Source organism: Phyllosticta citriasiana (assembly GCF_038021145.1).
Source record: "Phyllosticta citriasiana strain CBS 120426 chromosome Unknown IWZ02scaffold_20, whole genome shotgun sequence".
NCBI classification, from domain to species: Eukaryota; Fungi; Ascomycota; class Dothideomycetes; order Botryosphaeriales; family Phyllostictaceae; genus Phyllosticta; species Phyllosticta citriasiana.
In genome coordinates this window covers 118960-140863 of record NW_027117297.1, presented here as the reverse complement: position 1 = coordinate 140863, position 21904 = coordinate 118960, and the positions used below count along the sequence as shown (strand labels likewise).

General features: G+C 54.1%; 8 protein-coding genes across 8 annotated transcripts; 5 read left to right on the top strand and 3 right to left on the bottom strand.

Annotated features, from left to right (window-relative positions):
* Window positions 1-651: 651 nt before the first annotated feature.
* Window positions 652-4326, bottom strand: IWZ02DRAFT_494865 (uncharacterized protein; the record flags this gene model as incomplete). Its single annotated transcript, XM_066770081.1, has 3 exons — window positions 652-1086; window positions 2692-3633; window positions 3685-4326. 3 exons carry the CDS (start codon window positions 4324-4326, stop codon window positions 652-654), a joined length of 2019 nt encoding a protein of 672 aa, XP_066617945.1.
* A 2017-nt stretch (window positions 4327-6343) lies between these two features.
* IWZ02DRAFT_485688 (uncharacterized protein) lies at window positions 6344-8891 on the bottom strand (the record flags this gene model as incomplete). The annotated part of the gene is made up of 4 exons (XM_066769231.1): window positions 6344-7589; window positions 7631-7713; window positions 7766-7917; window positions 7985-8891. 4 exons carry the CDS (start codon window positions 8889-8891, stop codon window positions 6344-6346), a joined length of 2388 nt encoding a protein of 795 aa, XP_066617944.1.
* Window positions 8892-9207: 316 nt separating this feature from the next.
* On the bottom strand, window positions 9208-11453 carry IWZ02DRAFT_146695 (putative beta-N-acetylglucosaminidase). Its single transcript, XM_066761849.1, has 3 exons — window positions 11356-11453; window positions 9850-11287; window positions 9208-9795 (listed from the first exon to the last, which is right to left on the bottom strand). The coding sequence occupies exons 2-3, from the start codon at window positions 11175-11177 to the stop codon at window positions 9513-9515; spliced, it is 1611 nt and encodes a 536-aa protein (XP_066617943.1). The 5' UTR covers window positions 11178-11287; window positions 11356-11453; the 3' UTR covers window positions 9208-9512.
* A 330-nt stretch (window positions 11454-11783) lies between these two features.
* On the top strand, window positions 11784-13535 carry IWZ02DRAFT_472340 (uncharacterized protein; the record flags this gene model as incomplete). Its single annotated transcript, XM_066768944.1, has 2 exons — window positions 11784-12013; window positions 12068-13535. The coding sequence occupies 2 exons, from the start codon at window positions 11784-11786 to the stop codon at window positions 13533-13535; spliced, it is 1698 nt and encodes a 565-aa protein (XP_066617942.1).
* A 152-nt stretch (window positions 13536-13687) lies between these two features.
* Window positions 13688-14704, top strand: IWZ02DRAFT_464742 (putative RNA polymerase II transcriptional coactivator; the record flags this gene model as incomplete). The annotated part of the gene is made up of 3 exons (XM_066768415.1): window positions 13688-13992; window positions 14076-14180; window positions 14237-14704. Coding segments are annotated over 3 exons (620 nt in total), but the record flags the coding sequence as incomplete, so codon positions are not given.
* A 1037-nt stretch (window positions 14705-15741) lies between these two features.
* On the top strand, window positions 15742-17728 carry IWZ02DRAFT_146579 (major facilitator superfamily domain-containing protein). Its single transcript, XM_066761848.1, has 2 exons — window positions 15742-16311; window positions 16362-17728. The coding sequence occupies exons 1-2, from the start codon at window positions 16054-16056 to the stop codon at window positions 17700-17702; spliced, it is 1599 nt and encodes a 532-aa protein (XP_066617940.1). The 5' UTR covers window positions 15742-16053; the 3' UTR covers window positions 17703-17728.
* A 700-nt stretch (window positions 17729-18428) lies between these two features.
* On the top strand, window positions 18429-19414 carry IWZ02DRAFT_464736 (uncharacterized protein). The gene has a single exon (XM_066768414.1). It carries the CDS (start codon window positions 18475-18477, stop codon window positions 19126-19128), a length of 654 nt encoding a protein of 217 aa, XP_066617939.1. The 5' UTR covers window positions 18429-18474; the 3' UTR covers window positions 19129-19414.
* A 1511-nt stretch (window positions 19415-20925) lies between these two features.
* On the top strand, window positions 20926-21404 carry IWZ02DRAFT_464733 (uncharacterized protein). Its single transcript, XM_066768413.1, has one exon. It carries the CDS (start codon window positions 21054-21056, stop codon window positions 21324-21326), a length of 273 nt encoding a protein of 90 aa, XP_066617938.1. The 5' UTR covers window positions 20926-21053; the 3' UTR covers window positions 21327-21404.
* The last annotated feature ends 500 nt before the right edge of the window (window positions 21405-21904 follow it).

Here is a 21904-nt window from a genome sequence, read left to right as displayed (position 1 = left end):
AATCAGCAAGAAGCATGGCAGTATATACCACTCCAGTCCCTTGCGCCGCTCACAATCCCGCCGGGATACTCGCAAGTTACCCTGCGGGTTCTAGCAGGTGTAGCCCGGATAGCCGGTATGTATCGCACGATGCTCACGCGCACGCGAGTTCGAGTTTCCGAAGTTGAACACCAGCCTGGCCCCGAAGAGTGTCAATCTGGGTGATTGCAACTCTGCATGACTTTCGACCTCTACGTGATTCATCTGAGGCGTTTACAGTCGCGTCTCCTGCCCAGAATTACGTGTCGAACAGTTTGACGTTTGAACACATGCGTTGTACACACCTGCCGGTACTGCCTTGCGATGTGACATAAGAGGAAACAATGCATCCGATGAGAGAATGCGAGTTGAAGGATCTCGGATCTTTGGCCTTGATGGGGAAGCCTTCAGCAATTTTGTGATTTCGTGGCTCGGTGAGTCAGCGCCTTACTACGTACAGGTCGTTGTCGAAACCAATTTGATTTCGTGGAAATGTATTCATTTTGCTTGCTCCATGGCATGGCACTGGGGCTGCCTGCACAGCTAATCTCAAGGTACGCAACGTGGCGCCATGCTCCGCCAGCTCGTGTAGGAACGGAAGAAAGCAGACGGTATCGCAGTTTCAAAATTCTCTCAATCGAAATTAGGGTCCCGGTACGCCTCGATCATCTTGTCCAGAGCCCGGCTCATACCCAGCTCTTCAATGATTCTTGGCAGGAGAGACCCTTTGTCCAGATTTCCATCGCCGTCCCAATCGAAGTACCTGTCATACACGTTCTCAAAACGAAGGGTCTTGAGATCTTTGTGATTTTCTGAAGCTTTGAAGAAATGTATCCATGACGCGGCACACCAATAAGACGAGCATTTGACAATGGAAAGCTCACGAAGATTGTGCGGTGGATGGCTCACGAAGGCCTGAAATGCGAGCAGGTGAAAATCGCCGATTGCACCGACATTTTCGTTGTCATTTTCGTTGTCTTCTTCGTCGTCGCCGTCGTCGTAGTCGTCGCCGAATACCACCTCTTCAACTTCTTCAAACCACAGAACATGAGGAGACTCCACGAATCCCTAGATACGACGTACGTCGATCTCTTCGAGTCGCATTTGAGGGAGCCGAAGGGTTGAAGGGCTTTGGTTTTTACTTGGCATGACTTTTCGAATACCATTACAGAGCGCCAAAAATGTCTCGGAGTACTCAACCGCGCTTTGCCACGAAAGGCTGGGCCCACGCAAGATCACTTCGTTGTCGACGCGATTGCGAGTACCGCGCCGGGATATTTCGCAGAAAGAGCTCTTGATGTCTACCGTCAAGTCTACAGGCTTTTTCAGCCCTCCAAAGATGTGCGGAAAGGCCTCAAAACACCCAGAAATGCCACTTGTCGTCAGTGTGGTGTCTCTCCAGTATACCAGAGGAGAAGACGGATGCCCTCAATGTTTTCAAAGCCGCTCAAAGCCGTTTCAGCCGTGGCGGAAGAAAACTCTATGAAGAATTCCCAGACTTTGTTTAGCGACAATTGTTCCGTGTCAGGCATGGCACTTTGTGAACAGCATTTCAGAAGCTCGTCTCCGATGAATGTACGCGCTTCTTCAGCAAAGGCCGAAAGCAGAGGAAGCCGGAATTCCAAGCGAGTGGGATGGTGAGCGACCCTGCGTTCACCAATACGTTTCAGACGTGATGTTCCCGAGGGCGTCAAAGAGCAAACGGGCTGGCAATCCGTCAAGACCCACTCCATCTCGCGGTCCATCTCGTGGTAGAGCTTGTTGCTCGTGAGCCTGAGACTCAGAATGTCTTGACAAGACAAGTGCTGAGCGATGGCAGACACCATCTCGCCCGGCAATTTCTCAAACCCCACTCATGATTGTTTTGGCGGGTCGGGAGTCAAAACGGCCATTCGCATCGGGTCGGACATGGTATACGATGAAGAAGCCGAAGCGTCGGCCAGCGGAGGCTGTTGTGGAGCGGAGCAGACGACGGCGAGATTTGAGAAACGGAGAGAGAGAGCCTGGTATGTTTTTCCCACAGGTGTTTCGAAAAGGAGTGGAGAGATGGTGGGCAGTGGAGCGGCTTCTGACAGACGCGACGGGAAGGAGACGCGTCGCGCGATGACGCTAACCCCGATTAAGCTCCACCGCAACGTCAGTCTCTGCCGCAGCATCCATTCATCACCCTTCCACCTCAATATCCGGACTCCTGGATCGAGGCTTGTCGAATCGCCCTCGTAAAGCCAGTCGCGTCACTTCGCCATCCGTCAATCAGTCCATAGCACTCAAAAACCCTTGCTCATCCTCATGCGACTTATGCCTACTCTATTGTCTCTGAAAGGCTGCCCATCATCTCCATGGAATCACACGCATCATCCAGACGAACTTCGCCTATAGCAGGTCAAATGCTTCCTATCGATGCTCTTAAAACTGCCTCTCGATTCTCCGATTGTTCAATTGTTGATTCTTCGCACACGTTTGCATCCTTGTTTCTCCGACCATTCGCTCGCTGACTGCCCATGCAGGCAGCTCCTATTCCACGATCGAGTCATCTTCTCCGCAAGTAATACAGCCAGTGGGGTATCTCAAATTATCACTATCAACTGTCTATCAAAGCAAAGCAAGGCCTGCGGGCCCGGAAAAATTATCATAATCGTCAGCAGGATTCGGATCACCATCCTCCTCGCTCACTTCTTCGATTGACTGGAAACCCTCCTCTATTTCCAGTGGCTGGAAATGGATGCACTTTTCCATTTCCATGAGCGCCATTGCGATGCCGCCCAACTTTCGAATCTTCTCCGGCAGTCTTCCGCCGTCGTCAAGCTTGCCGTCGGCGTCCCAATCAAAAGAGACGCGCTCCGCACGCTCAAACTGGAAGCTTTTGAGCCTGACCGAGCGAAGCTCCTCGAAAACCGTGGGCCACACCTCTTCCGGACCCACGTTACATTTGGCGTCAATAATGGCGAGGTGCCGCATGCCGTCGCGGCAGAAGGCGTTTATCAAGCTCTCAAACCACTCCCATTCGACGGTGCGCGACATCAAGTTCCTGTTCCAGTAAAGCGTGCACTGTTCGAGCACCAAGGTCTCGGGCAAGTTGAGTATCGTCGACATACTGAACATCATCGCCAGATCCCTGATGCGGAGGACGAAGCCCGACAGTTTGAGGGAGCGGATAGGATGGCCGAGGAGCTCATATTGCAGCTGGTTGCAGTAATTCAAGATGTCGTGGTTGTAAAAGGGAGTGAACAGCCCAGACATGCTCATCATCTGGTCCATGTCCTCTTCGACCCTTTCTGCCGTCTTCAGGCACTGGATCGAGACCGTGTCGGTGGTTTCGGATCCGGTCCAGTCAAATTCGCACGAACTCAACCCTGTGTATTCGATTTTGATGTGCAAAGGGGGTCGGAACTTGCTGAAGTAGAGCATTTGGTTGAGGCTTGTGAACAGCGGAAGAAAACTCTCTTTTGTGGGCGCAAGTCGCTGCATGGCATGGCGGTCGGTGTTCCACTCAGACTTGAGCGTAAGGCTCTTCAGGTTTGGAAACCACTTCAGGCAACGCACGAAGATCATCGGGGTCCTGATTTCATCCCTGAAGAAGCGGATTTCGGAATCTTTGAAGCCGGGTACTCCTTTCTGAGATGTCGTGTTAGCTTTGAGCTCGCTCGATTAATCCTCATCTCGTACCTCTAGAATCGGGAAACGCCCTGAATCACACTCAACGAACGTAAGGCTCTCGACTTCTTTGGCCAAGTAACTCCGACCAAAAGCTCTCAGTCGGTCGAATCTCTCCGCAGTGCGCCTCGGGCTTCCTCCCATGGTGTACTGCATGCTCCGGAATCGCTTTCTGAACGGGTAGTCGGCCTGATCTGCGATTCTTGCATTTATCATTCGAAATGCGTGCAGGCTCTCGTCATCAAGGAAGCCACAGAGATACTCTATCATTTCGATGGGCAGCTCCAGGAGGGGTGACATTTTGAAGGCATGGCTACAGCGGCGACATCTCCGGGATCCCGCCCAGTAGTCACGTCCCGTCTGGAACGTCCCGCAGTTGACGCACTTGCGGGGATCTCCGCATTCTCCATTGGGCAGAGAGAACGCCAATCGAAACACCTCTAGAATCTCTGGGTCCATATTTTTCATCGGGAGCGGCTGCGGGAGGTCGTTATCCAAGATCGAGAGTTTGCGCGAAATTGGTGGGGGATGTTGTTCAAGATTTTTGCAATTCGATGGGTTGTTTGTGGTGAATTCTAGGACGCAGTCGGCAGAACACGCCAATTTGTACTGCTGAGGGCGGGTCACATTTTGGTTGCGATTGATATCGGGCATGGCGGCTGTTGAAGGTGTTGAGTGTTGTTGGGGGGTGTCCAAAGCTACCGCTGGAGTAATGGCGATTCGTCCACGGAAAGTCCAGAAAGCGTACCAACAAGACAGGAAACAGCCCACTTTTGTTGTTTTTTAGTGTTGAACGCGACCAAGGAAACTTGTTCCTTTCCGGGTACAAGTGTTTTCGAGGAACAAGAAGATTGATGACGTCAGCCTTCCTCACCACCAAAAGACTGGTTCACGATCACCGCGGGCAAGACTAGGAGATCGAGGAACCGACCCGAGCTTACATATCCGTTCCTTCGTTCCGTCAGCCAACAGCCTTGGGCTTTTGGCAAAAGGCCGAAGTATGTTGGGGTGGAAAGACGCGCACGTTTCCGAAGAACATAAATGACGAAAATATCCACTTACGTCTGCAGGCCTCAGTCAAAATCTTCTCTCCATCGCATAGTTTCTCCCAGGTTGCGTCGCTTCATGTTTCACTGCTTGGACATTGTCTCCCAACATTGAACCTGAACTCGATACCCAGGTATGACCAAAGGGTCTGAAGAAACTCTTTAAACTTCACATCCAAGGATCATCCAGTCAAGCGTCCTCTGTATGACCTCCCTCGACTCGAGCAGTTCATTCAATCGAAGGTCAGACTCGAGAATTCTGATTCCTTCGAGGTGGAGCGACTCCAGCGCCCTGAGACCTTTCAATGCTGCCAAAAAGCGTCCCCAAGATGCTGAGTTGGTTCCAGGTTTATCTGTGCAATCTTCTAGGACGAGATGCATTAGGTTTGGGAGCGAGGCAACAGAAGCTGAGAATTCAAGCTCGGCGGAGCAGACCGTAATTAGGGAAAATTGCGAACGAACAGAATAATCGCAATGTTCGGGTAAAGGTTACGAACGGCGTTGAGACTCGAGGGTTCTTTGCAAAGCAGAGCCGGTCAGTCACTCTGCGACGTCTGTTTAACCACCGGCCCCTGAATCACTACCGCGCGCAGACGCCCTCGCAAATGCGAACAACACAACACCCAACACCCAACACCAACCCACGCTCCAAAAAGCCCGTATCGTAGAGCGACGTCAGTGTTGACACTCCACAGTGCGTGCGTTGGTCCCATGATAAGCGCTGCGCAAAAAGAAGCATTCCATTTCCGCGCTCGCTCCAGTCACTTCGCGTGGAAGGGCGCAGGTGCGCGAGTTGGGAGGAATTGCTCGTCTCATGGTTTAAGATGACCGGAACCGTTGAGTCCCCGTGGAGTTGAGTTTTCTGGCTGGAGAAGACGCGCGTTGGGACTCCTGGCATCAAAACTGCTCCACCTGCCCTGATTAGCCAGGTACATATAGGCACTTTCCTCTGACGTCACTGCCTGCTGCACCCGCGGTCGGCGCATAGGTAGGCCTCAGGTTCCCTCAACCGCTCTCACTGTCTGAATGTCCGATCGTGGTTGACCACTGTCGCGGCGTTACCGCGTCGTAAGCCACATCACTCGCATGGCTGACACAGGAGGTAGGAAAAATCAAGACCACCATTCCCTTTGAGTCCTGGCTTACTGCTCCATTATTGTCCACGAAACCTCCGTCCGACCGCCGCACGCAAACAATCAAAATGCAATTTTTTGCCTGATGCCCAAAACCCGAAACCCAGCGCCTGCTTTCCATTTTGTGTCTGTCGACTTGAACGGCGATGGACGCGTCGCGCTTTGAGAAATCCGCCAGCGGATGAGCGAATGACCTTTGCCGATGGAACCAAATGAAGAACTTTAATTTTCTAGCTACACGCAGAAGTGGGAATGAAGGGGAAACAAGGGAAAAGGGGAAAACAGGGAAAGAGAGGGAAAAAGGGAAAGAAGGGAAAGAGTGGTGGGGGGGAAAGAGAGGGGATAAAAGAAGGAAGGGAGGGAATAAAGGGAGAAAAAAAGTAAAGAGAAGAGAAGAAAGAATTTTCCAGACTCCCCCGTCGCGTCCAGCGGCCGCAGATAAGGCTAGTCGTGCAGCAGCAGCAGCGGAACGTGAACCGAAACGCAGAAAGACTAGATAACGAAAACGTGGATATCATTGAAGCAGCGAATCATGAGATCCAAAGTGCGCTGGATGCCACTATGATCGATGACGACCTGCCAGTCGATCTGACCATGACCAAACATGGTGTCGAAAAGCTCATCATTTTGGGTGTTGAAGAAATTGCTGGATTCGACCCGCTTGACATCGACGTACTGCAGTCGCTCGCACGTCTTGAGTTCGGTGAAGAGGCAGCTTAGGGATGAAGGAAGCGTGCCCTTCTCTTTGGCGCACTGGCGGATGATGAACTTTTGGAGGGTGGGCCGGACACACGCGACGAAGGCTCTGAGCGCCTGCTCGTTGGTGACGGGTTGGCTCCATAGCCATGGCTTTTTCTCGTTGAAATCCAGTACGCCGCCGAGGAGCTTCAAGATTGGAGGGGCGCCGATGTCTTCGAAGAGGAGCCGCAGCTCGGGCAACACGACGTGCAGCATAGACAGCAGCAGGTATCGGAACGGACGGCGCAACAGGTGGAATCGAATGTATCTGCAGTAGCTCCAGAGTACGTCTTGCTGTTCGCGGTAAAACTTGGTCGACGAGTGGCCGGATTCTTGGGGGATACCCCGATTGAGGCGACCGACGAAGGCGACATCCGGTTTGGAGGGTTCGCGGTCGGGGACGATCTTGCAGTCGAACAAGCCGTAGACGACCACGTGCAGGCGCAAGATCTCGTAATTACTGAGAAGGCCTTCCAGGAAGGAAATGTCCCACGTGAGCAGCTGGCTCATTTTCTTGGAGCGAGCTCGATCCGTTGGACGGCGGCATTCGAGACGGCAGTACTGCAAGTAAGGCAAGAGGATGTACAACAATTTCGCCGTCCACTTGCCATCCACGTCGTTAGAGTCGTAGATGAAGTCGCAGAGGTTAGTCTTGACCAAGGTGAGATGCGTCACTTCCTTGGCAAGCGCGTGATCAGAAAACGTGTACAAAGCGTCTAGATCCTCACGAGTGAGCGGGAGGCGAATCTTTCTGATGCTATCCCGATGCGACGCTCTCATCGCGAGGGCAGCCTTCGCGTCCAGGGTATTGCTGGTGAGGCGGAGGTTCTGAAGATCTTTGAAGTCCAGGTAGCTGAAAATGTCGATCGCCAGTTCGTTCGGGAGTAGTTCAAGGTTCGACAAGCAAGCAAAGACGGAAATGAGGCTGTCCGAGGCGAAGGCGGGCGAAGATGCGGAAGTCTCAGCTGATGGCTGAACTGAAGGTGAAGACATCTCTTTGCTGTCAGCTATGATGTGGTTGCGTCAAAAGCATGAACTTACTGTGAAGTGGAAATAAGGCGGTTGATATCCTGACTTTGAGAGGCGCCTGCCTTTGTTACGAGAGTTGGATACGGGGTGAAGCGCTGAGAGACGTAAAGTTTTAGATGGATGCTGTGATGTGGATGGAGGATGGACTTTGTAGAGGAAATGATGCGCTTTTGTATTGTTGGAGATTGGAGATTTGACTGCATTTACACCCAAAGTCTTAGGATGGCCGCGAACTTTGGATGTGACAGCCCAACAAAGATACCTTCCCATAGAAAGCGCGTAAAAGGTGATCCATGGGACTGGAAGCAAAGGAGGCCAACTAACACCGCACGCACTCAACCATACGTCCAAGAGTCTGCCGCACACCAAGTTCCTCAACGAGCGCTGGAACCCGCGAGCCGTCATCCATCTGCCCATCGCCATCCCAGTCAAACTTCACGATCCTGCCCTTCAAATCCCTGACTTTTTCAAAGCGGAATGTCTTTATATGATCATGCTGCTTCCTCAGACGTTTGAACACAGAAACAAGGAATTGCTTCGTCTTGGCGAATCTGCAGTCGACAATCGACAGCTCGTGAAAGATGCGCTCGCTCCTAGATAGCTCTTCGAGTATCGTGCGCATGCCATCCATTTTGAATCCGAATAGTTCTTCGTCCTCCTCGTCCACTTCGTCCGAATCATCGTCCTCATCGAATGTTCTTTCTCTGATACCCCGAAGAGACAGAGAGAGGGGTGGACGGTTGTCTGGTCTTCCAGACTTAAGATATTCATGACAAAGAGAGAAGATGGTCATTCCCGCCATATCCAGCGACTTGAACCGCACCGTGGACGGGCCTTGGTCGAAGTATGCCATGGATAATTTCTCGAAGAAATCGTCGAGCTGTGTCGACAGTCGCTCGGTATCAGAGTAGATTGCATGCCGCTGCGATCCTTGAAGACGTGGTTTGGGTTTGAAGGTGACCTCTGTAGTCGTCTTGAAGCCTTTCCAGAAAAACTCGCAAACGTAAGTTTGGAATTCGACACGAACCATCACCGGAGTCTCTTTGTACACGACATGCGACAGAAGGCTCCTGGAGAACGGTAAGCCCATTCCGCGGTACGGGGTGGTGTCCAGAATGAGCACTTCCAGGGAAGGGAACGATCCGATGATGGGAGCGAATTCTTTGGTCCAGCGCGAGCAGGCGATGTCAGGCAACACGCCATCACCCGGTGCCGTTTGGTAATCTCCTTGACCTTCGATATGGTAGACATTTCCCGGCTTGACATGTCCCATGGTGTCTGGCATTTCCCGCACCGCGACTAACCAGACCCAGTCGCTTGATTTTGTGGGCCGGTGGACTCTGGGAGAGTCTTTGCAGTCGCGCCACTGATTCAGGCGAGAAATTGAATACCTGCTCGTTTCCCATACTGGATGGCATGATTTCTTGGACGAATGGTTGAAATGTTGAGTTTTGATACAGGTGCCAAAGTTGAGTGAGGTCAGACGCGTACGTTCGCTGCGGAGCGGGGAAAAGCCGTGGTAACAATGCCTTTCAGTTTTTGTGCGCAGGGATACGCGTGTATGGGTCAAAGCGCCCACAAACTTTTTTCCAGACACTAGCCGTCACGCCACACAGACACTCCTGTTTCTTATCAGAGGAAACAGTTTACCTTAACCGCCAATCCAGGCGATGACGCTTCCTGACTGGCAGCTGTTCGTCCCGTCTATGAGTCTTGAACGATAGGTGTTTATGTTGGGAGGCATCTACGCTTTTGGCAATTCCATCATCGATCTCCTCGGTCGGACCAAGCTCGCGGCTACAGCCTGATCCACGCGAGCCGAACTTTGACACGCGGTTGCGCTCCCTGTCGAGAGCGATGACGCGCTTCAGTTGCGTTCTCCCATGGCGCCATTTTACAAAGACTGGACCGGAAGTCGACCCGCAGCGTCACAGACGCCAAACAGGACGTCGGCAGCGCCCTTGAAAGCGGCTGCAGTCGGCTCATAGATGGCAACGTAATTCTCGATAAATTCGCCGTCCTTTCCAAGAAAGTCGTACGGATCGCAGGTAGCAATGACAACCAGACTTGGCGCAGCCGACTGCAGTGATTTGGCCATGTTGCGCTGGTACGGCGAAAAGCGGGCGTTTCTGGTGGCCAATATGACCGTGTCTACAGCAGCGGCTGCGTCGAGAATTCTGAGAAATGGTCAGTAATTTGATCCTGCGGAGGTTGAGATGCTTTTCACATACTCTTTGTCGTTGCGCCCGTCTTGGAAAAATTTCAAGTGCTGAACGGATGGGTTGAATGACTTCAAGACTTCCAAGTAGCCGGATGGCGTCTTAGGGGCTGCATCTTGGAGGTCTCCATACTCGACGACCCCGCTAGGTATCGGCATGTCTGAAGGAATGGCAAACAAGATTTTGCTGTCCTTGAGGAGCGGCAGCTTCGACGTTCCTCGAACAAGAGTTGCGCTTCGTTTGTACACGTCCTCAGCTAGCTTTGCATTATCGGCACTGAACTGCCAGAACTTCTGAAGATTCGGATCGCTGCAAGACGTTTCCATGGACATGTCGCTCCTAATTGCATTGACACGGTCATAAGATTCGCTCAACTGCGAGGCAAAATCCTTTTCTTCCGCAGCTTCAAAGACGGCCTCCAACGCACCCGACTGAAGATCAATTGTGTGGCAGATCATGACGCAGTTGCAGCCTGCTTTCAAGGCAGTGATGGCGCCTTGGACGGTTCCGCCGCACTCTGTTCGAATGGCGTTCATCTCAAGACAGTCCGAGATGATGACGCCTCGAAAGTTGAGACCACTCCTGAGCTTAGACAGGACCTTTGGATCCAGCGTGGCAGGCAACGAAGAGTCTCCAAAGACAATATGAGCTGTCATGACTGACTCAATCTTGTTGTCAACAGCCTCCCTGAAGGGCATCACCTCGCACTGCTCAAGCTGCTCCCAAGTCTTCTCAATCTTTGGAAGACCGTAGTGAGAGTCTACAGCCGTATCGCCATGACCAGGAAAGTGCTTGGCGCACGAAATGACACCACCATCTCGAAGTCCTCGGAGATTGGCAGTAGCCAGGGCAGCGACCTTTGTGGGATCGTCACCGAAAGAGCGGACGCCAATGACTGGATTCGAGGGATTGTTGTTGACGTCGCAGACAGGGCCGTAGTTCATGTTGATCCCTAGAGAGCGCAAAACCCGGCCAGTGGCTCTACCGATGTTGTATGCGTCCTCGGATGACCCCGTTGCGCCGAGTGCCATAGACCCTGGAAGCTGGGGTGTGATTGGGGGCGCGATACGAGTGACGAGGCCATTTTCTTGGTCGATGCCGATGATCAGATGACGCTCATGTCCAGCTTCGCGCGCCAATTGCTGGAGGTCGTCGGTCAATTTCGCAAGTTGGGCAGCACTGACAACGTTGCGCTGGAACAAGACGATTTGACCAACATAGTAGGGGGCGCGGATGAGCTTCTTGATATTTTCGTCGACGGTCTGGCCGTGAAAGCCGACGATGAAAAGCTGACCAATCTGACGGCGAAGTTTGTCTTGGTCGAGAGAGGCGGCAGCCATGTCGTAGGTAACGACAGTGGTCGTATCCGTCCTGTTTGACTGATGGAGGGTGTGGTGGACAGCCTTAATGTCGAGTGGATCTGTGGACAAAGCTTGCTCTCCGCAAACTGCTATTTCTGGTAAGCAGGACCGAAAGGGGATAAGAGCAGTGGTCCAATGGGAGATGTGTGCATCTTACCGTTGTAGACTCTGCCTGTCAATGGTGGAAAGATATGGTATCTGAATGTCAGTACTGGTAGACTTTTGATAGCGAGGTGACAATGAAGAAAAGTCTAGGGCGGATGCAACGTTGAAGGTTGAAGTCCAAGTTTGCTGTGGTCCTTGCGCGATTCGGCAAGGTTTGTGGCGGCAGGAGGGGAAGCGGGGAAAAAGTCCATGCCGCCATTTGCTCGTCACTAACGAACACATAGGGCCACTACTTTGGCAATCTGGCTGCAACCCTGCGTTGCTCCCATCCACAACCGTCCTCTACCCCCCTCTGCAGCGCCCTGTCGTTGATCATATCATGACACGGCCTCGCCGTCGCTCCGAATGCCTTACGATGCCACTCCATCGTCCAGCGCTGGTCGCCCTTCTCTCGAACCCCTCCTCCATCCCGCGCGCCCAATGACGTCCATGAAAGACTTGCAGGTGCGCGACGTGGTCGAGGTCGCAGCCGATCCAGCTAACGAGCGCTCTGCCAAAATCCGCGAGAACATCTCACAGTTCGAGGCCCTCTTTGGTACCGACGAAGACGCGTTTGACCAGCCCACAACGACGAGAAAGGAGCTGTGGAGCTACTACCTCTACTACAACGGAGACAATGGAGTTGGACCAGGTAGCTACAGTCAAACCCTGTAAGCTAGCAAAGGCGCAATTATCTCTTCGAGCCGACTTGTTGACTCTGGCAGCTTTCAATCAGCCCTGACCTCCGCCGGCTTCGACCCCGACAAGCATCCCCGAGAAATTGGCAACTGCGGAGATGGCGCATGCGTCGTACCATTTGGCAGCGGGACGAGGAGCGTTGCGTCGGTTGTGCTTTTGGCAAATGGACTCGCCTTTACCGTCATGACCATCATCTTCGTCTGGCTCGGTAGCGCGGCCGACTACGGGTCCTTTGGTCGATGGTTGTTGCTAGTGCTCACAGTCATTTGCTGGATCTTCCAGTACAGCATGATGTCAGTCAAGGGCGCAGCCCAGTGGCACAGCGCCATGGGCCTGTACACTGTGAGCTACATTACATATGGCGCGACCCTCGTCTTCTACGCCGCCGTGTTCCCCCGTCTCGCCCGGTACATGCCACACGTCCGTAAGGCCCGCGAGGAGGATCTCAAAGAGGGCAAAATCAGCCAGGAAGAATACGACATGATCGAGAGCTTGGAGCGCAACCACATTTCGAGCATTTCAACGGCCCACTCGAACATTGGATACCTCTTCACTCTGGCCATCAATCTGAGTGTGCTGCTCCCGCTCCAAGGCAACGAATACGCAAATAACTGGGCTCTCTTCCTTACAAACACATACTGGATTGTGCTGGGTATTTGGTGGTTTTTGTTCCAGCAGCGCCGACCTGGTCCCAAAATACCCAAAGGATCCAACTACGCCACCATTGGATGGAAACAAGTCGCCCTGGCCATTCGTGAGGTCCAGCACTTGCCGCAAACTTTCATCTACCTGGTGGCCTTTTTCCTCCTCGCCGACGGCTTGAACACGACGAGCACGCTTGTTCAGATCATTCAAGCAGACCAAGTCTCGTTCTCCTTCCTGCAGATCACCTATCTAGGCATTGCCCAGGCCTCCTGCAGCACCTTTTCCACATTTGGATTCTGGTACATCCAGCGCTACTTCAAGATCACCACCAAGCGCATGTTTATGGTAACCAACTTTTTTTCCGTATTCATAGCATTTTATGGAATGCTGGGGCTGTGGACTTCCCGCGTGGGCTACCACCACACCTATGACTTCTGGCTCTTCAACGTCCTCTTTGGGCTATTCCAAGCCCCATACTACGCGTACTCGCAGACCATGATGTCGGAAGTGACTCCACGCGGGTACGAGAACATGTTCTTTGGCCTTTTTGGCATCACGAATCGCGCGTCGTCGATCATCGGGCCCAACGTTGTGCAGGCAATCATAAACAACACCAACAACAACTGGATGGGATTCCCTTTTCTGGTCGCACTGACGACATCTGCCAGCATCGTCATTTGGTTTGTGGATGTGGCCAAAGGACGCGAGAATTGTCGCAAGTTCGTCGAGGAAAGAAAGTTGTTCCGAACGACCAGGGAAAGTGGAAGGCCAGTGGAAGAGATCGTGGACGGGGTCGAAGCGACAGCGCAGGATTACGATAAAGCCGCGAATATAGTGTCCAAGAAGTAGTGTCTTATTTAGTCACGTAGAAATGCAACATAGGCTGTGCAGGATCAATTAGATTGCCCGATTAGAACAACTTAAGCACGGGCCGCCGTGTCGCAGAATCAGCATCACGTCACTTCGCGTTTAGCCGCGTCCTCTCACTTTTGCAACCCAACCAATGCTCCGAACCGCTCTACAACCTTGCCTCCTCTTCGCCCGCCTAGCGCGGGCTTCCTACCTTCATCACACCGTACGATTCGTTTTTCGGCCGCGACACATTCCCAACCAAATACTGTCATTCAGCATGTCGTCCAAGCGAGGATCCCGCAAGCGCGCGACTGATGGCTACTTGAGCGACGAGTTTGTCGTCGCCGACGACGACGAAGAGCCCAAGCCGAAGAAGGCCAAGACAACCAAGGCAAAGAAGCCGGCCGGCGCCAATGGCATGTTGACGGACGACAATGGCGATCCGTACTGGGAGGTGCGTGATAGCGTCGCAAACAACCCCCTCAGCCCAACCCTGGGCGAGCTTCGAATTTGACCAATGGCTGACCCATACCCCAGCTTTCAAACACTCGCCGCGTTACCGTCTCAGAGTTCAAGGGCAAGTCGATGGTCAACATTCGCGAATACTACGAAAAAGACGGCAAGGCGCTGCCTGGAAAGAAGGTACGCAACGCACACGACACAGGGGATGCGGATGGGAACTGACAAAACATGCTCAGGGCATCTCGTTAACGGTCGACCAATACCGATCGCTGCTGGAGTCACTCCCCGCGGTCGAATCGGTGCTCGTCGGCAAGGGCGAGAATGTCAACAGACCCAACTATGGTGGCAGCGCAGCAGCCGAGCACGCAGACGAAGACGCCGACGATGATGATGGAATCGACCCGAAGAAGAATTTCGAGGCTACAAGCGATGAAAATGAAGAATGAAAAGCAAGGATAACGGCGCCATCGGTCAAAAGCACGCTTCCTCTTCTGGTTGCGACTGCTAAGCCGGACACTTCTGGATGCGCGTGCACGAGTCTGATGAGGAGACATTCTCTAACTTCATGGCTTTTTGCGATTCTCCTGAACCGCAAATTTGAGGAGCTGGTCTCATCGCAGGTACATGAAGTACGGATGGCGTTCGCCTTTGCAACACAACCTATAATCTGAATAAAATAGGTCATCTCTTCTCCAATCACGACTAGCACGCATGATACCGTGAGAATTCCTCGGGAATCTGCCCTACGCCCCTTGGAGATAAGAATGGCTTGTCCTTGTTTGGCAGCCAACGACCCCCGCGCGCCCCTCCGATCATGACAGTGTGTCCTGGATCCCACTTCTTATGCTGCTCATTGAAGATGACCGGTTTTGAGAGAGATTGCGGGTATGGCCGGGCAGAATGATTACCGCTGGTTTCAGGAGTTCGAAACGGCGGGATCTGTCAACAATGTTTGACACAACCGTAACCATCGTTTCCCACTGCGGGCCAAGGCTCCCATCATGGGCGACAAGGACGGCAAGCAAAAACCTACCCCTCGCGCTGCTCCCACGCTTCCACAGTCCTTACTACTGACTAGCTGCATATCTAGCACGTCTTGGAAGAAACAGTGCGAAACCCTCAGAACTGGCGAGACCGCGACGAGAAGTGCCGTAGGGCGCCATGATGTCGAATCCCACGCGTGAGGGGCTTTCTCAGCGGTTCGCCCAGTGAACAGCCAGGGCTGTCACAGAGTGGCGACTTTGGGGGAGCCTTTAGCGGCAATAGACTGTGGGCGTGGTGTTGCATGCGTCGGCATCGCCAGACTAGTCGTTGCAGGGAAAGTCTGCCTGCGGCGGCTCCCTCACTTTCACCGCTCCCCACGATGGCTCCAGATATAAGTCTGACGCTGCAGTGACGGCTTTTCTGCCCTCGAGGCCTCGTATCAATCAGCCTCTTGTCTCGAGCAGAGCCGCGAAAGAGCAGAAACACAACACTCCGGACCACGTCACACCGATCAGGAGACTGGACCATGGGACAAGAGACTCACAAATGACGGCAATGACTCCCATATCGGACATTGTGCCCTCGGAGCGCTCAAAGTTCCGTCTTGGAACCCACCCACGCCGACGTTGCCTCGCCCGGCCATGGTGCACGGCGACGAGATCTCAAACATGATACGACAGATCCTGCGCACTTATCCACCATATGCAGAGGGCGTGGGGGGTCACAGGAGCCCAGGATGCACACTAGCGATGCTATCATGTGGAGAGGTGTGGAGAGCAAAAACCCATACTGCTCCGTGGGATATGCTCGATTTGAATCAAATTTAGATCCGGCCCACGACGCTTCGCATCGGCAGACGACTAGACTATCGCAACCCCACTGGGGCCCCTTGGACCTACATAATGGTGCAAAAAGGCCGTGGGCTTCCAATGCGCCCCCCCCTTTCGTTGGCACGCTGGCTGGCTCTGATCTGCAGCTCTCGTCGTCCGTCCCTAAAAACGTCCCCTTTCCCCCTCCCCCCGCCTCTCTCTTCCTTTCCTCTTCGACACCTCGTTGAAGAGCGCGAGCGATGAGTAGAGAGTCCTTCTCTATTCGTCAGAGCCCACGCGAGTCTCTATTCCTCGAGCACCACCACGACGCCAACGGAATGATTAGCGATCCATCACACACGTCGCCTGCGTCTGCGTCCTCGCAGCAGTCGCAGGACCCCGAGCGCGCCGACAGCAGCATGTCACGGCTGGACGAAGGCCCGCCCGATGGCGGCTATGGCTGGGTTTGCACCACATGTGCCTTTCTCATCAATGCCCATACGGCAGGAGTCAATAGCGTGAGTGGAGTTCCCTCTCATTGGAAGCAGCGAAGCTAATCAGTGGACAGTCCTGGGCCATTTTCCTCGACTACTTCGTCTCGCACCACACGTACCCGGACGCGACGCGGTGGCAGTACGCGCTGATAGGTGGGCTGTCCATCTCACAATCGCTCATCGTGTCGCCGGTCATTTCCGTCTCGAACCACTTCCTCGGGGTGCGCTTCACCATGGTATTCGGAGCCGTCGTCGTATTCCTCTCGATGCTGGCGGCGTCGTACGCGACAGAGGTGTGGCACCTCTTCCTGACACAGGGATTCCTGTTTGGCTGGGGCACGGGGTTCCTGTACATCACGGCGACGTCGATGCTGCCGCCGTGGTTCTCGTCGCGGCAGAGCCTGGCCGTGGGCTTCGCGGCCAGCGGCGCCGGCATCGGCGGCCTGGGCTACACGCTGGCGGCGGGCTACCTGGTCAACGAGTTCGGCGTGGCCTGGACGTACCGCTTCCTGGCGTACTGCAGCCTCGTATTCAACCTCATCAGCGCGGTGCTGCTCAAGGAGCGCGGCAAGGCGCTGGCGACGGAGCACCGCGCGTTCGTCGGCCTCAAGGAGTTCCGCCGCCCCGAGGTCCTGCTCATCTTCACCTGGGGCTTCCTCACCCAGCTGGGCTACATCTCGCTGCTCTACTCGCTGCCCAGCTACGCCACGTCCATCGGTCTGACGGCCCGCCAGGGCAGCCTGCTCGGCGCCCTCCTCAACCTGGGCCTCGGCGTCGGCCGCCCCATCATCGGCTACTACTCGGACGCCTACGGCCGCATCAACATGGCCCTGGGCATGACGGTGCTGTGCAGCCTCCTCTGCCTGGTCCTCTGGACCCTGGCCAACAGCTACGGGCTCCTCGCCGTCTTCGCCATGGCCTCGGGCGCTGTCTGCGGCACCTTCTGGAGCGCCGTCCCGCCCATCCTAGCCGACGTCGTCGGCATCCAGAACTTTGCCAGCTCGTTCGGCATGCTGTGCTTCAGTCTCGTCCTGCCGACCACCTTCGCCGACAGCATCGCCATGGCCCTGATCCGCGGCACCGGCGAGGCAAATTACATCCCGTCGCAGATCTTCGTCGGCACCATGTTCGTCAGCGGCGCCGTGTTCCTCGCGTCGCTGCGCGCCTGGAAGGTGTGGCAGTGCGAGTTGCGCGCCCCGTATGCAGACGATCAGACGAGCAGCTTGACCTCCTCGACGTCGCCGCCCCCGCCCCCGCCCCCGCCCTCGAGGAGTTCGCAGTCGCCGCAGATTCAGGGGCCTCAGGCCCAGCAGCAGCAGCACCTGCCGCATCAGCAGCTTAGGAGCCCGGAATCCGCTGTCCCCAGTCAATGGTGGCTCACACCGAAACGCATGTTTGCGCTCAAGCGCATATGACGGCGGCTGCTTGAGCTGGTGGTCATCGTCGTTGTTGAGATCTTTTTTCCCGTCATTTTCCTCCCCATGCCTTCTCGATTTGCGAGTCTTGAAATCTCCCATCAAACGCCTCTTTCTTCTCCGCCGTCGTCATCGTCATCGTCATCATCAGATCGGTCGTCCTCATTATCCTTCCTGCCGTCGTCATCTGCAAAGAAAAGAGAAATACCAGACCACTGCTTTTCGTCGCGTCGTCCGCGTTCTTTCCCAATCTCATTTCGTGTTGATAGAGGGGTTCTTGAGCGGGTTTTGCTTTCATCTGCTGCATTGCTGTGGGGCTGTTGGGTGGGCATGTTTGGTTCTGCTGTTGTCGTTGTTGTCGTTGTAATGATGGTCTTGCTCGTTTGTGTGTCGCGGCAAAGCGAGTCGGGTGCGCGCGTTCGTGCGAAAGAGATTGCAGATTTGAAATTTTTTTCTCCGACTCAAAATGCTTTCCTCGTGGGTTGATGGCTGGTGGGTGCTTGATTGGCTGTACACTTGCGCTTGCATTTGTGGGCGGCTTACTGAGGGATGGAGGGACTGTTTGCGACTTGCGGGTTGTGTGGATCGGAACTGTTGACAGGAAAAGAGAGTGGAGTGGCGATGAGGAGCAGACGCGTAGGTAGCGTAACGTAGCATAGCGATGGAAGGCATGTGGCGAGCAAGACTCGTCCGGAAGAATGAAATTGGATTAGGGTTCCGCCCCATAGTCTCTCTCTTTCTGTTTGCATGCTTAGAGAATCGTCTTTGATAGATGGGTCGTGAAGTGCTTTGGATGTCAAATCAAGGACCCGACTCCTGGACTGCCGCCCTGGTGATTTGTAAGGTGACTGATCCTTTGTGCTTCTTTTCCATACAGGCAATTCTCAGGGGCATACCCCTGGACAGCGAGCAGTGCTGTAAGTGGAATTCTCTGCTGTTTCGTCGTGACAGCTATCAGTCCGAGTCCAGGAGTCGAATCACCCAGCCTTGCGTCCGTACGTCCGGCCACCTCAGTGTCTGCAATTCAAGTCAAGTCTACGTACAGCCGACCTACCCTATCTCAACAGCCCGCCTATTGGGCACGACGCACGACGCACGATCATCCCCATCTCTACAGGACACACATACATCCGCATGTTCTCGCGTCTCGACCAAGTGCCGAATCTCCGACAACAGCCCAAACATGCAGTTTGTGCAGCCTGCGCAGCGCGCAGAAGTAATGAACCATCCGGCGCCGCCAGATCTCTCGCTGATTGATTGTGTAGACGATGCTTGGCGTGCATGCCCAGTGCGATATGCGGCGCGTGCCAAGTGGCACGTTGGCTACCTGCGGCGCGCAGCGTGTGGTGGTTATGGATTTGCGGCTTGGCGGTGGATGGACGGGCTTACCTACCTGGAGGACAAGGGCGGTGGTTCTTGGGTTTGATGGGACAGTCGTTGGAGAGAATTCAAAGGGCGATAAAGGCGATGTCGTTGAGAAATTGTAGAGCGCAACCCCGAGGTCAACTTCGTCGATCCACTGGCCACGACTGGGACAACCAGAATCGTAGAGCCGTCACCACAACCACCGCCATCTTTTCCCGCGGATCTCGCCCAACCACTTTGACACCACGCTATGCCTTCGCCAATTCATGTCGCACCGCGCCGCGCCGCGCCGTCTGGTCCTCTCATCCACCCGCCGACCCACCAACCCACAAGCCGGCACTCGCCCAGCACCCTCGGCCGTTCGCTTCAGCAGCTCAACCGGGGCCCGGGGCGATCCCCGCCACCCGTCCCAGCGACGGCGCGGCGCGACGCGAGCGCACTAGCAGTAGGGTGAGGTGCTGCGGTACAAGCAGGGATTATCCATATTGAGGACGCGTCGGCGAGATGGGAAAGCTGTGATGGCGATGGGATGGCTGGCGAGGCCGGGGTGGAGGGATGTGGTGTTGGTATTGTTGACTGTCAGTTGCGCAGAGACGCGAGGCTAGGTATGGGTCCGAGGTGAATTCTGCAAATGTAGTTTGCGGTCTGGTTCATTGGCTGCTGACGGTGTTCCACCATGTCGTCGCGTATTTGGGCTGCTCGTTGCTCTCCGGTTGGGACAGGACACGTGCGGGTATGGAGAGCAGCTCATGGATGTCTGATTGTCGCGTAGACCTCAAGCTCTCTGTGTGCCTGTTACTATGTTCTGCAAAGCGAGGATTCCAGGCCTGTCTGCTGTTGTCTGCTGTTGTGGCAACGTTATCGCGTTCGATGCGTGTCGGATGGACGGAATTATTACAATCAGAAAGGGAATGGCTTTTTTAAGGGCTTTTAATGGGCTTGACGCGGTCGGTTGAAGAAGAAGAAACGGAGAGGTTGCACCGGAGTTGTAGTGTTGGTGGGAGGTGGTCATAGCTGAGGTCAGCCCCGTTGTTTGCGCCACACAGGGTGCGCCACAGACGCCACAGCGGGCGTCGACTGGCCTCTATGCGTTCAGTGATAGTAAATGGCGCCCTCTGATTCTACCAGAGTTGAGGGGTGGGCATGTCGACATAGGGACACTGATTCTTCACAATTGCGTGTGCCCTGAGAAGTTCTTGACATCTTCATTGTCGAAATGGCTTGCTGAGGATGCACTCGAGTCATCTAGGAAACGTTGCCGTGAGCTATCAATCGTGCGCTGCACATTGCCATCACTCCTTTACATGCCGGAAGGCCTCGAATTTTTGAGGAGCTACGGGAATCCCCCCTGTGGGATCTAAGATTTGAGAAAAATCCCGGCATGCATTTTGACTGGGACGACAATGGAAATCTGGATGACGGGTCACGGCTGCCAGAGATGATCGAACATTTTGGTTTTCAAGATGCACTTCACATGATGGCCGCGGCCTTCAGGGTCCGCAAAAACCTGATTGAGGGCGACAAATTGTTCGATGGCGAACTGATCGACGACCCCGAGTGCCATTGTACTGAGGAACAGAAGTGGTCAGATGGTTTCGACCTTTGGAAGACAAAGGCAGGAGAATTTGGTCTGCGACAACGCAGCCTGGTTACCGGTGTTTGACCTGGAGGCGTTCAACTGTCAAAGGCAAAATGGATTGAGATAAAGAGAAGTGCCACAATCGCAAGAGGACCACATAGGGGCAGCGGACTTCTGCGTTGTGGCTACCAGATGCTGGTCGAAGGAGTGAGAGAAGTGTGGGACTTTCACTGTTTTCAGTCATTTCGTGGTCAAGTTCAACTTTGAGATACTCTCTTTCTCGTTTCTGGGATACTGCTCGTCTTGCTCGACTTCTTCGGATCACACACCACTCCTTTGCTGCGATTCTGGCGTTGCGCGGTGTTTGGATATTTCTTTTTTCACAGCTTCACTCTTTCACCACTTGGATGCTTCGTGTTGGTGTCTGGTGTCTGGTGTCTGGTCTGGTATTTGGACGGGTGATTGTCTGGCAGATTTGTCGCTCACTCCTCTGTCCCCCCGCTTTCGAACTTTTTGGACGACTGAATATGTATCTTCCCAAAGGCTTCAATTGGGCTCTCATATGGCAGACCGCCATGACTTGTGCCTTCGCTCTGCAAACCAGACTCACGAAGTCGCAGCGAACCGCAGCTGCATGGACAACCACGACTAAGTGGCTGTCTCTTCTTGGTACCTTTTGAACTCCCTCCTGCGGCGCCTTTTCACATGCTTTCTTCGCTTAGGCGTGGATGCGATTGGGACGTTCGTTTGTTGCTGCTGGCGAACCTCCAAGTCGGCGTGGAGCAGAGGCACATATAGTTCATCAGTCAGCGTTGTTCTAGAGACAGAGCGGCACCGTCCAATTGAGCGTTACGGACGTCGCATCAAGCTGTGAGAATAAATATTCTCACGCAACCAGGTCGCCGTGGGCTGCAAGCGCCAAACTCTAACTCTGCAGGCCCCGGCAGCTTAGTAAGGGGGACCAGGTCTCTAAAGCCGTGCCCTGTCCAACATCTCCGCTTTCATGTGCGTTGAGAGCTGTCTTGCATCAAATGTCCCCTCGCGCCAAGGAACATTGAATTTTTCCAAACAAAACAGCTCGAGTTCTGTCGTTCTGCTCCTCGTTCCACCGTCATCACCACTTAGAAGCCCGAGCTTCTTTCTCGATTTGTCTTCTATCAACCGGCTCTGTGAAAAGTCGTCGGCTACAGCCCCAATGTCCGATCCTCGTCCTCCTGATTCGTTTCAAGCGACGGAAGAGCAACCGCTTATCCACAGC